The sequence below is a fragment of the Lontra canadensis genome, unplaced genomic scaffold (genome assembly GCF_010015895.1).
Source record: "Lontra canadensis isolate GAN:19392208 unplaced genomic scaffold, GSC_riverotter_1.0 scaffold69, whole genome shotgun sequence".
Taxonomy (NCBI): Eukaryota; Metazoa; Chordata; class Mammalia; order Carnivora; family Mustelidae; genus Lontra; species Lontra canadensis.
The window spans coordinates 7,098,723-7,118,394 of NW_022631063.1; the positions used below are offsets into that span (position 1 = coordinate 7,098,723).

General features: G+C 41.1%; 1 protein-coding gene across 1 annotated transcript in view; it reads right to left on the bottom strand.

Annotated features, from left to right (window-relative positions):
- LRP2 (LDL receptor related protein 2) overlaps window positions 1–19,672 on the bottom strand; it is a 206,694-nt gene that overhangs the window by 141,977 nt on the left and 45,045 nt on the right. Inside the window, exons 4-9 of the mRNA XM_032880388.1 lie at window positions 18,784–18,900; window positions 5,763–5,873; window positions 5,318–5,431; window positions 4,029–4,145; window positions 1,990–2,142; window positions 461–580 (exon numbers count right to left, since the gene is read on the bottom strand). Coding sequence (XP_032736279.1) covers window positions 461–580; window positions 1,990–2,142; window positions 4,029–4,145; window positions 5,318–5,431; window positions 5,763–5,873; window positions 18,784–18,900 — 732 coding nt within the window. The remainder of the gene's footprint in view (window positions 1–460; window positions 581–1,989; window positions 2,143–4,028; window positions 4,146–5,317; window positions 5,432–5,762; window positions 5,874–18,783; window positions 18,901–19,672) is intronic.

The following is a 19,672-nucleotide window of genomic DNA, read 5'->3' on the forward strand; positions in this document are numbered from 1 at the left end:
CCTCGTAGGCAACCACTCTTTAGTTGCTGGCTGGAGGTTGGAGCATGCTGGAAAGAGACCAGGCGAGCAGGGAGGATAGCGGATGGGTTCAGGCAGTGGTTATTACCAACCGCATGGATGTATTCTAATACTGAAAAACCAGTACAGCCACACCAATCCTGCTTCCCAACACTTAAGAAGGAAACACGAAAGAACTTCCTCCTTCATCAGGCTGTACACAGGTATCCATGGAGCTGGTCAACTCACTCAAAAGAACCACTCTTTTGCCTTATGCCCCTCACAAGTTTCTCCAACTTCAAACTTCATATTGTCCAGGTTTTCTATGGGGACTGTGTCCCTCTTTGTTATAACGACTGCCACTCCCAACCACAAGCACAAACACCTTGATACTAGAGATCACAGAAGCCATCAGTGCCACAGCACTGTGACAAAACATTAGACACTCCCACTTGTCACTTACCGACACAGTTGCGGGTATTATTCGGATCAACGATAAAACCTGGGGGACAGTAACACATCCCTCCATTTGGTGACATGTGGCATTGGTACTCACAGCTCAGCAGAGAACACAAATTCACATCTAAACAGAGAAAAACACTTTGTTAAGTGAATGGTGACCTCTGGACGAGACTGATGTACCTATAATGTAAGAGCGTCTTTTACCAAACCTAAAACCTAAGAAAGCATGTAGTAGAGGCACAGAAATTATTAGCCTTCAAGCCTTACTTCTTTATTATGCATGAAAAGCTCAACTCATATTTTTAAAATACAACTCCTTTTAAAATTTTAACTGTGCGAGTATAAGTCATCTTAAGTGCTCTTTACTGAAAAATCAGGTCGTAAGTCTATCTTTTTGTCTACCTAATAGAAAAAGTCAAGAATTCTCAAGTGACTAGATTGAGAATAACATAAAACATGTTAATCACGGCTACTTCTAAACAACTTCTAGATAATTTATAGAGTGCACTATTGATGAAGTCAAGGTCTTAAGTTGTATTCCCTTACAGGACAGTCACTTGTCCACACAGTTGACAGAGTAATGGAGTACAGTCACAGAAAAAGAAAAAATAAAAACTAGTTCAAGGTGTATGTCTCAAAAACCAGAAGCTTCTTTTCTGAGTGCAGCCAGGTTAAGACTTTTCCATTAAGTATAAGCCAGGAAATAAATCTCCACAATATCTTTAAAATCATGAAAATTGCCATTAAAAACATTCTGCCCGAGTTTAGGAAAAAAAAACCATGAACATTTTATAGCTCCTCCCATCAAGAGATGGAGTCTTTTTCATCAATCCATTGAATCTGGGCTTGGCCAAATGATTTGCTTTGGCCAGTAACGCTTTTAGCAAACATGACCTAAGAAGAGATTTAAAAGAGCTTACACACTAAGGTTCACCTTTTCTACTATCTTGCAGATACCAACCTGAGCTTTTACTGCAACATCCTCTACATGTGAGTGAGCTGGTCTAGGCCTTAAGAACTTCCTAGCCAACCCACAGAACTAAGAGAAATGGTAATATTTGTGTAAGCCAGTAAAAGCCTCAGGATAGATAGTTATGCAAATACTGAGACTCTCTGTATTTGGGAATCTATTATAGAAAAACAGAAACGTTGGGGCACCTGGGTAGCTCAGTCAGTTGGGCATCTGCCTTCAGCTTGGGGCATGGTCCTGGGATCCTGGGACTGGGCCCCACATCAGGCTCCCTGCTCAGCTGGGAGGCCTACTTCTCCCTCTCACATTCCCCTTGCTTATATTCCCTCTCTCACTGTCTGTGTCAAATAAACAAAATCTTAGGAGGGAAGGAGGGAAGGAGGGAGGGAGGGAGGGAGGGAGGGAGAAAAGAGGAAGAGAAAGAAAGAAAGAAACAAACAAACAAACAAAGAAACAAAGAAAGAAAGAAAGAGAGAAAGAGAGAGAGAAAGAAAGAGAGAAAGAGAGAGAGAAAGAAAGATCTTGATCTGAAAGCTACCCCGATAAATTTCCATACTCACCACAGTGTCGCCCTTTGGTGCTATTGTTTTCGTCTTCTCCTCCTGGACAATCTGAAGTCCCATCACAAACATTTGCGATTGGGATGCATTTTCCAGACTCTGGACAAGCCCATTCACCTGGGTAGCATTCACGAATATGGTGACTACTGCTTTCTGCAGGAGAGGAATAGAAGAATCACAGGCCATATCACCGGTGGAGCCAGCTCTTTTTGATCCATGGGTGAGTGAGAATACAGATCAGATAGACAAGAGAAGTCTACAAATGACCTAAACTGGTACTTGCTAACTCTACCACTGATCTTTTACTGGGATTCTAAGAAGTGAAAATGGGGAGCACCTGGGTGGCTCAGTCATTAAGCGTCTGCCTTCGGCTCAGACCCTGATCCCAGGGTTCTGGGATCGAGCCCCACATCAGGCTCCCTGCTCCGTGGGAGGCCTGCTTCTCCCTCTCCCACTCCCCCTGCTTGTGTTCCCTCTCTCACTGTCTCTCCATCAAATAAATAAACAAAATATTTTTTAAAAAAAAGAAGTGACGAATGGAAGTTCCACTCTTTCTAAGGTAGGCAGTTCTCAACCAGGTTACAGGAGTAAGAAGAGACATGGACCTAAATTATCAAACTAGATTAATAACCCCTAAAAGAAAATTCAGTTATTTAAATCATGAATTACAGAACTAGACTTATCGAGGTGATGCCAAGATTCCTGAGTTTATCATCTGTTGTTGTCTTTTTTGGACCAGGGTGGGCAGTAGAGGGTTGGGGGTGGGGGTAGGGCTGTTTGATTTTTTTTTTTTTCCTTTAGTGAAATGACAACAATGTAAGAAAACCTATGACTAACTGTAGGGAGACTACTTCTTGGAACACCAATACCGATGGATTTTCCCCAAGCATCACTCTCATTATACTTGCTTTAGGATGTGGGTATTAGAACTTCTGAACTGTTCAAGGTACTACTGGTGAAGGAGGTGATACCACTGGAATTTCCTTCTCAGAGAATCTTAAAATAATTCCCTGAGTAGCTGCCTTTCCAGCAACTACCAGTCCCTACTTCTTCCTCACATGTTCCCCAGGTGGCCTCTCTTCCACCACTGGATGTCAGTGACCCATGTGGTTGAAAAACCTGAATTTGAAAACAAAGAACTGAACTGTTATCAAGGTGTAAAGTCATTTTTAGAGCTTATAAGGTCAAGGCAAGTCACATTTCCCCCTATTTTCCTTCCTTTCCCACTCTACTTTTTTTACACAAATAAGCCAAGTTAAAATAAGTAAAATAAGCAGTCTCCAAAGGAAAAAGTCCGCATATATTATAGAAGGGGGACAGACTGCCCCACCTACTTTACTTCAATGATAAGAGGGAAGAGATTGTAATTTATACTGTAATTGAGTTCAGTGTCTTTTTAAGAAAAGCTGGTGAAGTCGCCTCCTCTTCCCCACCAAGTTAATTAACCTATAGCCAATCCACAGATAATTTCTAACGTAGATAATCCACACAGATAATTTCTAACAAGGGAAGTAGGAATACAAGTTCTGGAAAACACTTTAAGAAAATGTTTTTCAGGGGCACCTGGGTGGCTCAGTGGGTTGGAGCCTCTGCCTTCGGCTCAGGTCCTGATCCCGGGGTCCTGGGATCGAGCCCTGCATCGGGCTCTCTGCTTGGTGGGGAGCCTGCTTCCTCCTCTCACTCTCTGCCTGCCTCTCTGCCTACTTGTAATCTCTGTCTGTCAAATAGATAAATACAATCTTAAAAAAAAAAAAAAAAGAAGAAAAGAAAGAAAGAAAATGCTTCTCAGGGATTCCTGGGTAGCTCAGCTGGTTAAATGTCTGCCTTCTGCTCAGGTCATGATCCCAGAGTCCTGGGATCAAGCCCCACACTGGGCTTCTTGCTCAGAGGGGAGCCTGCTTCTCCCTCTTCCTGCCATTCCCCTTGCTTGCACTTTCTCTCTCTCTCTCTCTCTCTCTCTGACAAATAAGTAATACTTTTAAAAAAGAGACAGAGAGAGAAAAAGAAAATGCTTTTCAGTCAGAATCTCTCCTCCTTACCGCATCCGTTTTCATCGCTGTTATCCTTACAGTCGTTCTCTCCGTCACAAACCGAATTTTGACTAATGCAGTAGCCGCTGTCGCAAGTGAACTGGTTGCCTCTGCAGGTCTCATAGACTGGAAAGAAACAAGAGCTGCACTCCAAAGACAAAAACTGCTTGGGAAAAATCAGAGTTCACCTCACTGCCTAAACTTCTGCCAAGTATCCTGACAGAAAGATGCAGGAAAGAAAAGGGGGAAAAGAAGGACAAAGAAGGGGAGAAAAGGAAGAAAACATAAGAGCAGCTTTGGGTCAAGGAAATAAACTCAGGTGCCTGTCTATGCTCTTCTCAAGACCACAAACAAGGTGGTCTGCTGTAGGCTGACACAAGAACGCATACTGATAAACGTGCTACAGGCATGGCGATGCCCAGCGTGCCCTTACTTTATCACAAGCAGCAAAACTGCTATCCACAACCAAATGCTTCTGAGTCACCCGTTCCATGTTGTCACATTCTCTCTAATACACTCACTGAAAAAAGCCCAGGGGCCAGAAGGGAAATCAGGCATGGCTCATAAAAAGTTAAGAGTGATATCAAAAATATTTAACAAGGCAGAGGTGCCAACCAATCAAAACGGGTGTGGTGACAAATCATAATATACCAGTAAATAAATGACCACAAAAAGGTGCCAACTAATTTTGTGAAATGAGTAGAACTCTCTGAGAGACTTCAAACTACAGATTCCAGCAAAATGAGTCCAGAGTTGGCAACAGTGAGAGGTGGGCTGCATTGCAGGCAACAACTTGGGGGGAAAAAAAGTAGGGTCAGAGTTAAAAAGCAGAGGCAACGAAAGCCATCTGTACCCACACTGACTTGCCTACCCCTCCAATTTCAGTGTGGTAAGAATTTCAAAGTAAAGGGGAGAGCTGGGACCACATATCTTAGGGAACTTCCCCTCCCTTCAAAGTCCTTCTCTCACTCTCCTATCAAGGTTATCAGACCCATTCCTGAAGTATGGGTAATTTGAGAGCCGAGTGACACAATTTACCCTGTCCCCTTGTGGCCTAAGGGAAAAAAAAGCACACTGTCCATCAGCAATCCTTCAACTCTTCACAGACTCTTGGACGATAAAGGATTCCAGGTCTAGCTTCACTATGGAAGCTCATGCCACAGGCCCTAAATGATCTTCTGGCTCCCACTGCCATCAGACATAGTGACCCTTTTGTTCAAAAAGAGCGGTACATTCGTCAGAAAGTAACAACGGGAGGACTCCTAGCAACCCGACCCAGCATAAGGAAATCACCGTACTACAAGAATGCTCATCGCTGCCATCTTCGCAGTCCAGATAATGGTCGCAGACGTAGGAGTGAGGGAGGCACACCCCATTGTCGCACTGGAACTCGTGGTATGCACATACCTTAGCTGTGTCACAAGGGTAGCAAGGGAGAACAGAAAGAGAAGTTCAGTTCCACTGCAGCCGTTTAATTTCACGGGAAGATTTCTATCTCAAGTTTGAAAAGAGATTTTTATTATGCAGCAGCATGCTGGTAAATGTTTAACAACCAATCCTCCAGGAACAAAAAGGCCCTGACTTGGAGTGTTTGCCAATTTCCATGGTGCAAATACTCCCACCGTGGCTGACTTCAAGCTACCAACATGAATTCACTGAACGCAAATTCGGGAAGAGACTGTGGAACTTGCCAGCATGAGTAAGCCCCAGCATACCACCACACAGCCTGTACACATTACTTACTGCAATTGTTTTCATCAGAGAAGTCTCTACAGTCAACTTTCCCATCACATTTCTGACTGCTGTTATAGCAGGCTCCATTGGCACAAGTGAGCTGTTCACACGTCGGGTAGTCTAAAAGAATGGAAACAGCACACAAATCTTAAATGAAGACATTCCTTCTGCAAACATTTCTTAAGTGACCGCTACATTCGAGACACTAAATGCAGAGCATATATCGAACACAACCCTTTTGCAAATTACAAAGGGGGTGGTATGCTGATGCAGGAAGCAGGGAGTTTAGGAGAATGTGTAGTGGGGGGACACTGGAGCCCAGGGAAGTCTCCCTGAAGAAGTGACCTATGAGCTCAGAGCTGAGGAATGAGAAGGAATTTAACTTATTTCCAAAGGGAACCTTCTTTTACAAAATGCAGATAACATCCCAGAAAGCCAGTGTGCCACCACACGTGCTTTGAGAAATGAAGGGTTGTTCCTTTCGCTAGAGGGCTATAGAAAGAAAACAGGCTTGTAGGTCAGGAAGGCTGGGACCTGGGGCACCGCTCAGTACCTGTTTACTCTTACTCAAGCTGCTTATCCTCTCGGTGACCACTTCTTTATCCATACATTTGGGTAATTCACTTCACAGGGTAGAACGACCTCAAAAGACCATGTCTCTTAAAGCACTCTCAAAAGCACCAATAACTGTTACCACATTATACATATATGCTACCAAACAGATGCTTAACTCGGGTTTTCTAGGTGGCAGTGGAAAAATCAGGATGTCCTTTCAAGTCCCGCCCCCATGGGTTCCCAGACTTGAACTGGGTATCTCTCATGATCCCAAATAAAGGCTTCATTCTTTTGGTTGTTTATGTTTCCCCCACCACACATGACACCCTCTAAGATCTAGGATCCTGTCCTACCCACTTTAGAGTCCCCAAGCCTTAGTGTGGGGAATAGATGCCATTACTCAAGGTACTCTTGAAATGCTAGATATTGTTACTGACTTATCACAGATGAACTTTTTAGTTAAAAAGCTTTCAAAAATATTTTAACTTCTGCCTTTTATGATGTTTAACATCCTCCTTCTCACAAATTGATACTTTCTTGGCCCGATTTTTCTTGTCATTAAAGACTGTTCTCATAACGATTCTCATAAATCTTCAAATTCCTCTTTACTTGAGGAAAAGGTAAAGGTATCAAAAACTAGACAGTAGAGTCTCATTTTCAGGCTCAATTTTGCACTGAAGAACCTGCTTTGAGTTTTCACAGATGTAGAGGGTAATTTCTTGGATAGTCTCAAAAACGCATTCAAGTAGGAGCAGTGCATAAAATTCTGTGCTGAAAATATGTTAAACTTGTACTGTGTTAACTCACACTTTACTAAAAGATGGACTCTCAAATGATACTTTTCCATCTTTTGCATACTGAAAGAAGCAGCCCAATTATTCTCATCTCCAGAAGTTCAACTGGACTATAAGTGTCTTTAAATACCTAAACTGCCAATTATATTTAGTCAATCATATATTAAAATGGAATGCATTTAAAAATAGCTGATGAAGATTTTAAATTTTTTCTGAATTTTATTTTTTAAAAGTCCAAGAACCAGCTAGTGCTGAGGGTTATTGCTGTCTTTTCATCACTGAGACGGTATGCATTACAAATGTGCCTTCAAAGGGTCACACAACTCTGTTTATGAATTCTCACTTCAAGAGATGCAAGAGACCAGTGGAGTCTGGCCAGCAGTTACCCTCCCCCATGAGCCAGATAGCTCCTAGAGTCAGTATGCTGTCTAGCCTTTAAAGAGCAGCAGCAAGCAGGAGAGAGATCTTAGAAAAAAACCATCTTTGCAGTAGATAAGGTATCTGTGTGGGGAGGAAAATTTATTTGAGCGTGGATGGTGACTACCTCATTTGAGGTTATTACGGTAGATACGAAGGATCTGGGACAAATACACGAAGTGGATCACTTGTTCTCCCCATTCTGCTTTTTGAAAGCCAGTGCCATAAAACTGAGAAGGGAAGAACCACAACAGTATCCACTGACAGGATAAAAATTTACTGACACGCCTCATTCCCCCCAACAAATGACAAGGCCAGCTTGATGTCATCAGGGAGAGTATTGTTATGGTCAGAGGTCAGCAGTTAGACACCCGGAATGAGGAGCAAATAGCTTTCTTGTCTCTGTCCACGCTGATAATGAATCTCTTCTCAATCAGCCAAGGAAGGACCTGCCTCAACTCCTACAAGCTTTCTGGTCTCTTCTGCGTGTAGTTAACTCAGGTATATGCCCATAGGAAACACTCCATGGAGTTACCTGACTTGGCTAAATACTGAAAATACTTGGAACTCTCCAAAGGGTTCACAGAGGAAATGGTTCCACATCACTGACACTAAGCAAAATAAGAAATGAACAGATTCTATTTCCCTCAAAGATTTCTATTACAAAACGGTTAATGAGTTTTCATCTACCCCAGGAAATAAGAAGTCATAATACCTTGGAATTGGGAGATAACTAAAATCTTTTTTGGTTTATTTGCTGAGGAGGTCAGAGTCTAACCTTGTAAACCTTTTCCCATGCAGCAAATCCCTCAGGTACGTGAAATGCCCTGCAAGAGTTTAAGTAAAGAGAAAGCGTAACAGAAGAGATAATACACACACACACACACACACACACACACACACACACACCAGAGGAACCTGTTCTTCTAAGTTCTGTCTCAATGGAAAGATTGACGGGTAACAATTAGCCCCAGAACTCTAAAGTTTAATCTAAATGCAAGAACACACTTGCTCACACCATCTCTTCCCTCTCCTTTCCTTACTTTCTCCACATTCCAAATGTATGTTACTTGTTCCCCCAAGTTGGGAAATTCCCCTAAATATACATACAAGACGAATGCTTGAAGATTTTAAAGATTTTTTTCTCTGCTAACGACTTTATTTGGAGCAAGAAAGTTCCATGCCATAGTTCTGTTTAGATAACCAAGAAGGACAAAGTGACTTGAAGACCTCGTGGACTTCCCAGAATGGAAATCATTCATAGCAGAGCAAGATATAAATATTAACACTACTTCTCTATTATCTTGACAAGAAGTCTTTAAATACATTCTATGCTCAGAATTTGGCAAAACTGCCAAAAAGCATATAGAAAAGAAGACAAAGGTGATTACAAAGAAAGGGGAGGCATCTAGAAGGTAGATTATGAAACTTAAGCTAAGATTTAAAGGAAAACCAGAAATTACTGATAAAAGTCCTGCTTGAGATACCCAAGATCTTTCAAGGTCCTAGCCTCATCCTTTTAAGTTACTCTGGGTCTAAGGAATGCTAAGCCTGTCAAAGAATGATTTGCCAAAAAAAGTTTGCCAGTGTGGCGACCAGCACTTAGCTGCAGGTACTAGCCACAAAAATAAGCAATGACAATAACAGTCATCAATAATATATATTGAAAACTATGTGCCAGAAACTTGTCTAAGTACTCGGTGTATATGAACTCCTTTCATCCTTATAACGGCCCTTTGAGGTGGGTACTATTACTCTCATGTTATAGATTTTATATACATGTCTTTCTGAGGTTAAGTAATTTTAAAAAGTTCTGGCAACCAGTAAATTGGAGAGTCAGAATTCAAATTCAGGCAATCTGGTTCCACAATGCATGTTTAAAAAAAAAAAAATGTTACAGAAACAAAAGGAAATTGAATGAAAGGAAATAGAAACTCTTTAAAAAAATGTAGCTTAAAAAGAAAGAGAAATAACCCAAGAGAAATAACAAAGTTTTCCCTTCTTCCATTTAGTTTCCCATTCCACTTTTGGGGTCTGGAGAGGTAAGACAAACTTGTATTTATGCTCTAGTCTACAAAGGACTTTAGTCTGGTATGGTCTAGGAATTCTGTGAACCTGTCTGCTGGGAAACAGAGCTTTCTGGGAAGGCCAGAACAAACAAGAGAGTCAGTACCAAAAAACAGACCACAAAATAGCAGGGGATCCACTCTAGCCCCTCCCAGAAATTCAAGTCCCTGACGTGAGTGCCATCACAGACTAGCATCAAGGAACTATAGTAATATACAAGAGAATAAGAGTAAAGCATCCTTCAAGAGAAAAGTCTCTACCCAAAAATAATTTTGAATGGCTTTCAATTAAAGGCATATACATCATAAGATTTATAAAATGGAAATAGCAATTCAGCACCTTAGGAAGAAAAAGCAAACACAGTCATCCCAAGGGCTGAAAGAATTGTACTAACAGCAAGGGTAGACTAAGCCACTTTGAGGAACCGAAGCCAAAAAAAGGAAACACATTAAGTTATCTAGTTTTCCTTACCCTGCTTTCTTTGAACTGCTGGGTCTTAAGTCCCAAATCCCTATCTCCTCTATCCACAGGGACCTGATTTACACCTAAATTAGAAATTTGCCTCAGAGGCACATTCTGCAAAGATTTTGGAACTACGCTACCTCCTCCTTCCCATGCACAGAACTACCACCAAAATCTGCAAAGACTTATGTAATTCTAAATTCTTTTATTTTATTTTATTTATTTATTTGACAGAGAGAGATCACAAGTAGGCAGAGAGGCAGGCAGAGAGAGAGGAGGAAGCAGGCTCCCTGCTGAGAGGAAGCCCGAGGCGGGGCTCGATCCCAGGACCCTGAGATCACCACCTGAGCCAAAGGCAGAGGCTTTAACTCACTGAGCCACCCAGGCGCTCCTGTAGTTCTAAATTCTTAAAAAAATAAAAAATCTCACTTCAGCCCTAGTGTAAGAGTGACTGAGCAACAAGACGGATGGAAAATTGTGTACCAAACCCTCCAAGGAATAGGGCAAAGAAGTATGGTGCCTTCTCATGGGTGAGCGAATGTTTATAATGTGCACCAGACTTAGAGGTACTGGTTCTAGAAAGGAACTATGAGGCTGTGGGTTTTCATTCGGGGTACACAACACCTATCTCTTCCCTATGTTACCTCCATGACTCATCTGGGCAAAATGAACAAGCAAATTTGAACCGAAGGAAGACTACCTGCCCCACGGACTTAAGAGGGTGGCCACTTTGAAACCATAACCAGAAATGGTGTGGCTCAATCAGGGAAATACAAATCCAAACCACAGTGAGATACCACCTCATACCAGTCAGAATGACTAAAATTAACAAGTCAGGAAACAACGGATGTTGGTGAGATGTGGAGAAAGGGGACCTCTCCTAAACCATTGGTGGGAATCCAAACTGGTGCAGCCACTCTGAAAAACAGTATGGAGGTTCCTCAAAAGTTGAAAATAGAGCTACCCTATGACCTAGCAATTATATTCCTGGGTATTTACCCTAAAGATACAAACGCAGTGATCCGAAGGGACATGTGCACCCAAATGTTTATAGCAGCAATGTCCACAATAGCCAAACTATGAAAAGAACCTAGACGTCCATCAACAGATGAATGGATAAAGAAGATGTGGTATATATATACAATGGAATACGATGCAGCCATCAAAAACAACAAAAATCTTGCCATTTGCAACGACGTGGATGGAACTAGATGGTATTATGCTAAGCGAAATAAGTCGATCAGAGAAAGACAATTATCATGTGATTTCCCTGATGTAAGGAAGCTGAGAGGCAGAGCAGGTGGGTAGGAAAGGAAAAAAATGGAACAAGATGGGATTGGGAGGAAGACAAACCATAAGAGACTCTTAATCTCACGAAACAAACTAAGAGTTGCTGGGGGGTGGGGAGGTAGGGATAGGGTGGCTGGGTTATGGACTTTGGGGAGGGTATGGGCTATGGTGAGTGCTGTGAAATGTGTAAGCCTGATGATTCACAGACCTGTATCCCTGGGGCAAATAACACATTGTATGTTAATTAAAAAAAAGAAAAAGAAAGAAAGAAAAAAAAAAAAAAAGAAATGGTGTGGCTCAGTTCTCCTACCAGGAACCTGGTTCCAGATAGATTAGGACTCACTGGCAAATCATTGCTGGATGAACATCATTATGCTAAAAGCCAGTTATCCAAAGAGCACTACCTTCCTTTTCAATAGGATTTCATTCTACCCAACATATATTTATCGAAGTCCCCCTTCCTTGACACTTTGCTAAGAACTGGATAAAGAGATAAAAGTATGAGTGAAGCAGAAATTCCCACAGCTTTTTTAAAAAATGTTCTATTCAACAAATAATTACTACACGCCTATAGAAGTACGAGGTCCCAGAGAAGTGACGAACTGCATCAAATCCCTGCTCTCATGGAACCGACATTTTCTCTGGGAGAGTGGAAGGATAGACATTAAAATAAATGTCCCATAGGGAAAAATGTTATGGAAATAAAGCAGGACAGAATGATAAGCGTGACAGGGGAGTCCCTCTCTGATAAGGTGAGGGTTTAACAGGAGTCCCTAGGGTTAGTAAAACAAAGGTCACTGGTGGCATTGCCAGGAATGCTTTCAGGAGACTGGTGGACAAGGGCTGTTTTCAGTGAGTCCAAGAAAGAAAAAGGAGAGGAAACAGAGACAGGGATATTAAAGACAACTCTATGGAACTTGGTTAGACAAGGGGGCAAAGAAGCTGGGCAACAGCTGAGAGGGGCCTTTGGGTCTCTGAATAAACATAATGTGCTTGTATGATGGGGATCTAAACAGGAAATTTCTGTTTCCTGAAGGTTTCTGGGCTCCGACTTCTACCTGAACTGTAAGAACACTAGAAAGGTACATGTGGGACACGATAGGATAGGTAAGACAGGGTTAGTCTTCCTGCTTCTGCTTTCTCACCTGCGGTACAGAGAGGACAAGTGGGAGCAAGGCTTCCTGGGCAGCATAAATGTGTAACTGAGTTTGAGGAAAAGCACGTTCTTCACAAGCCATCCTAGTCCACAGAATGACTCTTTATTCCTCTGTTTCCCTGGCTGGAGTTTCAGCAATTAGATATATAAAGGCAAATGTTTGAATTCTAAAGAACAGAAGTCAATAGAAATAAAACTTCACAGACAAAGCAGCCCCAGTTGCAGGCAGACCAAATACTGCTGATTACCAGCAAGAAAGCCTTCATTGTACCAGGGATTTTATTTACCCTTTCTCTGGCATTCCTAAGTATCAAAAGAGAAGTACTGCAAACCAGTGATAATTAGCTATAGTTTTACTCACACCAAAATCACTCTAATGTGGTACTTGATAAAAGCAAAATAATCTCTTCGCTTAACTTGAAGAAACTGTACAACTTTTGAGCAACCGAAAGTCACTGCAATATATTAACTGAATGACCCATAATTGCTGCATTATTCTGATGTTTATCTTGGACTCCGCATGAGTGGTTTTTCCTCAATGCTAATCCCATTAGAAGTAAAATGGACTGCAGTTTTGAATCTCCTGTTCCTTGGGGGGAAAAATTAATTGACAAGCTATTTAATAGTAGGGGCCACTTTATAGATAGCTGGACTGAAGTATAAAATAACTTGGGGAAAATGAACTTTTACCTGTTTCACAGCTTTTTATAACATATATGTACACACACACCCATACACATCTACACATTCAGAAATAGTTCTCAAACAGGAGAATAACTGAAAATACCCTATGCATTTAGGAACAGAGCAGACAAAAAGATCAAACGTAATAAAAGAAGCTTTCATACCACCCAAAATTTATCTCAAAGATAATCTTTTTAGAGGGATCTCACTATGCTTGCCCTCCTCACCGTCTCACCCATTCTCTTCCTTCCCATCCCCCTGCCTCTCTGAGAGAGCTCTTACACACTCCTCTTTGTTCTGTTAAAGGAATGCCTGCGACAGACACAAGGTGCTCTATGCTGGAGCTCAAAGTCTTGATCTTAGAAGCTTGAAAGGGTAGGCACCATAACGTAGGGGTCGGATCTGACAGGCAGGACTATGAACTATAGGGTCAAGATTCCTGATCCTTTCAAATATTTGGGGAAAAGAATTAAGTCCTTCTTTGGAGTTTTTCCAACACCATTCCTATATTTAGGTGGTTTCTAGGTGCCTAATATATTTAGACCCCTTCCTATAGACAGCCTTATTTCTGAGAAATAGAAAAATGAAGTCACCCTCATAGGCTGATCATACATTTGTCTACCAGTAATGATCCCCATGCATCAGGACACAGAAACAACAGAATAAAGTGTCATGTCTCACAAAAATGATTTCTGGGCAAGACTTGACTAATCCATCATATTCTAACACTCCAATTTAAAACAACTAATAAACAGCTACTCTATACCTGAAGGGATGTTTAAAGTAGCTAAGTATCTCTATGACTAAAGGCATCTTAGCAACCATCCTCAATGGCTGAGTTAGACATTATGTGCCTCCCAGTGGAAATACGTGTCTTTATATTCAAAGTATTTCTGCCCCTCCACACACAGAGAGAGAGAGAGAAATCCTTGCATTTTCAAGCCTCTAGACTAATGTTACTTTCAGCTGGAGCAGAGGTGGGAGATTTAGCTCCCAGAGGACATTTAGCCTCGTCTGGAGACGTTTTTGGTTGTCATATATGGGAGGGCTGCTGGTTTCTAGTGGACAGAGGCCAGCGATATGGTTATACATTATACAATGCATTAGACACCACCCAGTGGTAAAGAATTATCTGGCCCCTAATGCCACTGGCACCAAGGCTGACAAACCTTGCTCTAGATCTAGCTACCAATTTCCAAAAAATATAAGGGACAGATAAACATGTTAAAGGACATCAAGGGTGGCAATGAGCAAACCCCAGACTGTGGGAAACTCAGGACAAGTAGCTTGGTTTTTTCAACAAAAACACTGTAAGGAGTTAAAAACAGAAACGGAAGGCAAACTTTCAAGTCTAAAGACAGCAACTAACTCCAATGCATAAATTTTATTTGGACTCTGATTTTAAATGATACTATAAAAAATAAAAAGCCACTGGGGAAATTTTAAGAATTGATTATTTTAAAGAACAGTTGTTAACTTTTAGGTAGGTCATGATATTGTCATGTTATGCTAGGTTTTCGTCCGTATGTTTTGGAGATAAATAATCATTTAAAGATAGAATTAAGGTGATTTGTGAGAACTGCTTCAAAATAATGGGGAGAAGAATAGAGTTTTATAGATAAGACAAAATTAGCTAAGAGTTGGTAACTGATATAACTTGAGTGATGAGTACAAAGGAGTTCATCTTACAATTCACCCTGCTTTTGATTTTGTTTAAAACCTTCCAAAGTAAAAAGCTTTAAACAGTAATTTTTAAATGATAAAATAATTAAGTAACCTTCAGGTAAAAATACTCTGTAAACTCCCATTACTAAAGAAAAGTATTGCAAAAGCATGGGCATAGGGTTTACACCTAGGTTAAAAGCCTGGCTCCTCCACACTTGATTCATGACAATCTTTATAATCTCTGTAAAGAGATGGTCATCACACCCACCTTGTGGTATTAATGTAAAAATTGCACAAAACAGGGACTGGTGCCCAGTGAATGGCAGTTCCCTTCACCATTTTCCACAAGTGTTCCGAACAAAGAGGGAAAACAAAATGAGGCCAATCTGTCTCTCTATATTAGCACTTTCTAAAGACTTTGACCCGGGCCATTCATTTCTTTCTTGTCCCAGTCTGGCTGTGGCCAGGAGATCAAAGCGCAAAGAAGTATGAAGATTCTTTTCTTAATCTCCTGATTGGTTAGACTTTTTTTTTGTATTCCTGCATAAGTAACACATAGTGATAAATAAACAAGGCAAAGAGAAATAGGAAAGAATACTTCATTATAAAACCCATTTACACGTGTCAGATTCATCTCAGGGCTAGGAGCCCTGAAGAATTCATGACTTGTACGATTCCAGGAGCAATTAACTATCATCTAAATCTGGCTCTCTTTCCTTAATAACAAATCCTTGTTTCACCCATTCCTTGTACTTAAAAAAACAAATAAAAACTTGATTAAAAATTCCTGCTCAGATATTTTATAAAGCTCACTCACTTCCTTTTCTTCATTCCTTTCTATACCAGCTGCTTGTATGCTCGTACACTGCCAGCTTCTTTCCGGAAGGTCTATTGGCAAAGCCGTGGGGCAGTTGTACTGGTGACTTTAGACTTGGCTGCAGGGTGTTCACATGGAATAAATCCAAACAGCCTGTTTCAGCCGCCTTTTATTTTCCCCAAAGTAGTATTTCCTTCATTCCCATTGCATTTCCAATAAAGCACTCATTTTTATCCACTGGTAAATTAGGGATAAAGACACAGACTGTTGGCTTGTGGCACAGCCTCTGGTTCTCTCTTAAACTTGCACAAGCTAGAACTTTCTCCTTTTGTAAATAAAGTCTTCATGAAAAGCGATCACGAGACTTGGAACCAGAAGCTGGATTTAGCCCTAGCACTGCCACACATTGTACAACCTTGAACGAGCCATTCTGCTCTTCTCAGTCTCCGTTTCTTTATTTATGAGAGCATACTAACACCTGCCCTATTGTCCTCATTGAGGAACCTAATTAAGAATAATAACCAAAATTTATATAACACTTAGCAGTTTATAAAATACTATAAAATATGTGAACCATTGCTATTATTAATCAAAAATAATCTTTTCACTTGCCACAATGAAGAACCTATTGTTTGCTTTACAAAGTACTGAGAGGCCTTGACTCATGGACTTGTTATTTTGTGACATCCAGACAGACACTACCATCTCTGTGACTGCCAGTTCTAAGTCTAAACTTTCAAAGTGAAAAGGCGGGGGGGCACCTGGGTGGCTCAGTGGGTTAAACCTCTGCCTTCGGCTCAGGTCATGATCTCAGGGTCCTGGGCATGGAGCCCCTGTCGGACTCTCTGCTCCGTGGGGAGCCTGCTTCCCCCTCTCTCTCTGCCTGCCTTTCTGCCTACTTGTGTTTTCTCTCTCTGTCATATAAATAAATAAAATCTTAAAAAGGAAGGAAGGAAGGAAGGAAAAAAGAAAAGAGACCCGGCGGCGTCTCGGTGGCTCCGTCGTTAAGCATCTGCCTTCAGCTTAGGTCAGCTTAGATCCCAAGGTCCTGGGATCGAGCCCCGCATTGGGCTCCTTGCTCAGCAGGAAGCCTGCTTCTTCCTCTCCTACTACCCCTGTTTGTGTTCCCTCTCTCGCAGTCTCTCTCTCTCTCTGTCAAATAAATAAATAAAATCTTAAAAAAAGAAAAGAGACCCAAATTAGAGGCAACATAATCTCTTGGTTGGAAATTATACAACACAACTGTACCAGCAATTCTGCTAGGAAATGGAGACACAAGGACAAATCGCAGCGTCCTCTCAAAGAAAAATAGACCCAAAGAAAGAAAGCATGAAGGAGAAGAGGTGTTTCTTAAAATGCTCCGTGTGCTGGGGTGCCTGGGTGGCTCTGCTGGTTAAGTGACTGCCTTCAACTCAGATCCTAATCCCTGCTCAGCGGGGAGTCTGCCTCTGCCCCTCCCCACTCCTCCTAGTGCTCTCTCTCTCACTCACTCTCTCTCTCTCAATAAATAAAATCTTTAAAAAAATAAAATGCACTCTGTGATAATGATGTGGATGCAACATGAACCTGGACCTGTTTGGACCCAGACCTTTCCTTTTCACATATACTAGTACTTCTTCCATGAAGAGTACAGTTTGAACAGTATAGTGAAACAGGAATGATTTGCTAATAACCAGTTTACGTTAGCTCCCACCCAAGGGCATAACACCTGATTGAGAAATGGACCAAAATATACAGAAGATGGTCTTCTCAAAAAGAAATTTAAAATATGGGACGCCTGGGTGGCTCAGTTAGTTAAGCAGCAGCCTTCGGCTCAGGTCATGATACCACCGTCCTGGGATCGAGTCCCACTTCTGGCTCCTTGCTCAGCAGGGAGCCTGCTTCTTCCTCTGCCTCTGCCTGCCACTCTGCCTGTGCTCGCTCGCTCTCTCTCCCTCTCTCTCTCTGACAAATAAATAAATAAAATCTTAAAAAAAAAAAGAAAAAGGAAAGAAACTTAAAATATAGCATTTGAACCAAAGGAAGAAATTTAAGAACAGGCCAGAAAACTAAATCAAATCAAAATGACCAAACAGTAGAGGAGGTGTCCCATAAGAATGAACTAAAACTAAAATCTCAGTGGGAGACATAGTAACTAAGAAGTTTGTGATCAAGTTTTCTGAGGTACACAAAATCTAGCCACTGATTATTGGAATAACGAATATTAAAACAACTCCCTAAGTTTGAAGCACAAATTTAAGAGCAAAAGAAAGTAACATCACTCAGCTCATAGTAAACTTATGAAATGCAGCCTATCAAGTGAAATTCAGGAAAAAATGCATAAAAACTCAAGGGAGTTCTGGATAAACTCATAAGTGATATGTTTGCAAGGGCTTTTAAGCAAAACTAGGTATGTCTGAAGCTAAAGACATAGATGGACCATAGGATTGGACCTCGATTAGACTGACTACAGGCCTACTGACACAATAGAATAATTTCTATATTCTTGTAATCTAACAATTCCACATAAATCTCAAGAGGGACAGATTACTCCTTACTTAAAATTTTTAAGATGTTCACGGTACACCATGACTGCACTCTCATATTTTGGTTATGGTAAAAATCTCAACATTAGGCCATAGAATACTGGGATTTCTATGCCTTATCTTGTGGTGATCAGCTGCAAACTAATGTAATAAGCCACCAATGGAGAAAGCCATTTTCAAAATGTAACTGTTTTCCAAACTGGAAAATACTGAGTCCATAAGAGCAGAAAAATTAATGAGACATTTTACCCAGAAATTCACCATTAATTTAAAAAAAAACGAAAACTGACAAAACTGGATCTTATAGTCAATGTATTCGGTGATCTTTCGGGATTCTATGTTAATGTTAAAAGTCCCTTACTTCAAAAAAATACAGAAATTTGATGTGCTAAGGCAGGACACACTTAGAATGTCTTGCTAAAAATAGTCTCCTATCAGAATATCACCTCTAATCCACAAAAGAATCTGCCAAGAGATTTCAATAACAAGAGGCATATTGTAGGCATTTCTGTCCATCAACAAATCTAACAAATTGATTAAAATGCCAAAGGGACAAAGGGGGAAAGCAAATACAGTGCAAAGACTGAAAGGGACTCACGGCAGTCTTTCTCGTCAGTTCCATCTGAGCAGTCTCTGACGTGGTCGCACCTGTATTCGTTTGGGATACATTCACCATCGGAGCATGTAATTTGATGGCTTGAGCATGTTCTCCCAGCTGTGAAGGGGAAAAGATATTACTTTAAAATTACTGCCAAAGACAGACCAATCCATTTACCAAAGATGAGTGAAGAAATGTGAAAGCAAAGGCAAGAGAATATATTGAGCATAAAGTTCATAGGCTCAGAAAGCAGGTTACCCAGCTACACCAAGGGAGACAGCTCACAACGCAAAAGTAAAGGTATCATCAGGATACTATTAAAATGCTCACAGAATTGGGGCGCCTGGGTAGCTCAGTTAGTCAAACACCTAACTCTTGATTCTGGTTCAGGTCATGATCTCAGACTCCTGAAACTGAGCCCCGAAACAGGGACTCCACACTCAGAGAGCATGCTCAAAGGGAAGTTTGTTTCTCTCCTTCTTTTTCTCCCCCCGCCCCAACCGCCCACTCGGGCTCACCCATGCACACATGTGCTCTCTCTCACTCTCGCTCTCACTCTTTCTAAAATACATAAATAAAATCTTTTAAAAAAAATGCTCATGGAATCACATCAACACTCAGGCATGTTGGTGTAGACAATTGTATTATCAACATGTGCTGAGAATACAATAACCTATATGATAAAAGGAATGAAAGAATTTTGCACATATACATAGGAGCTGGGGATCAGTAAGGTTCCGCCTCACTGAAACACTGAAATACTTGTTTAAACAAGAAGGATATATGCCAAAGGGTTATAAGAGTGATTATTTCTGAGTGATAAAAATATCGGTGACTTTTTTCTTTAGAGTTCTCTCTACTCTTTAGTACTCTTTAGGGTACTAAAAAT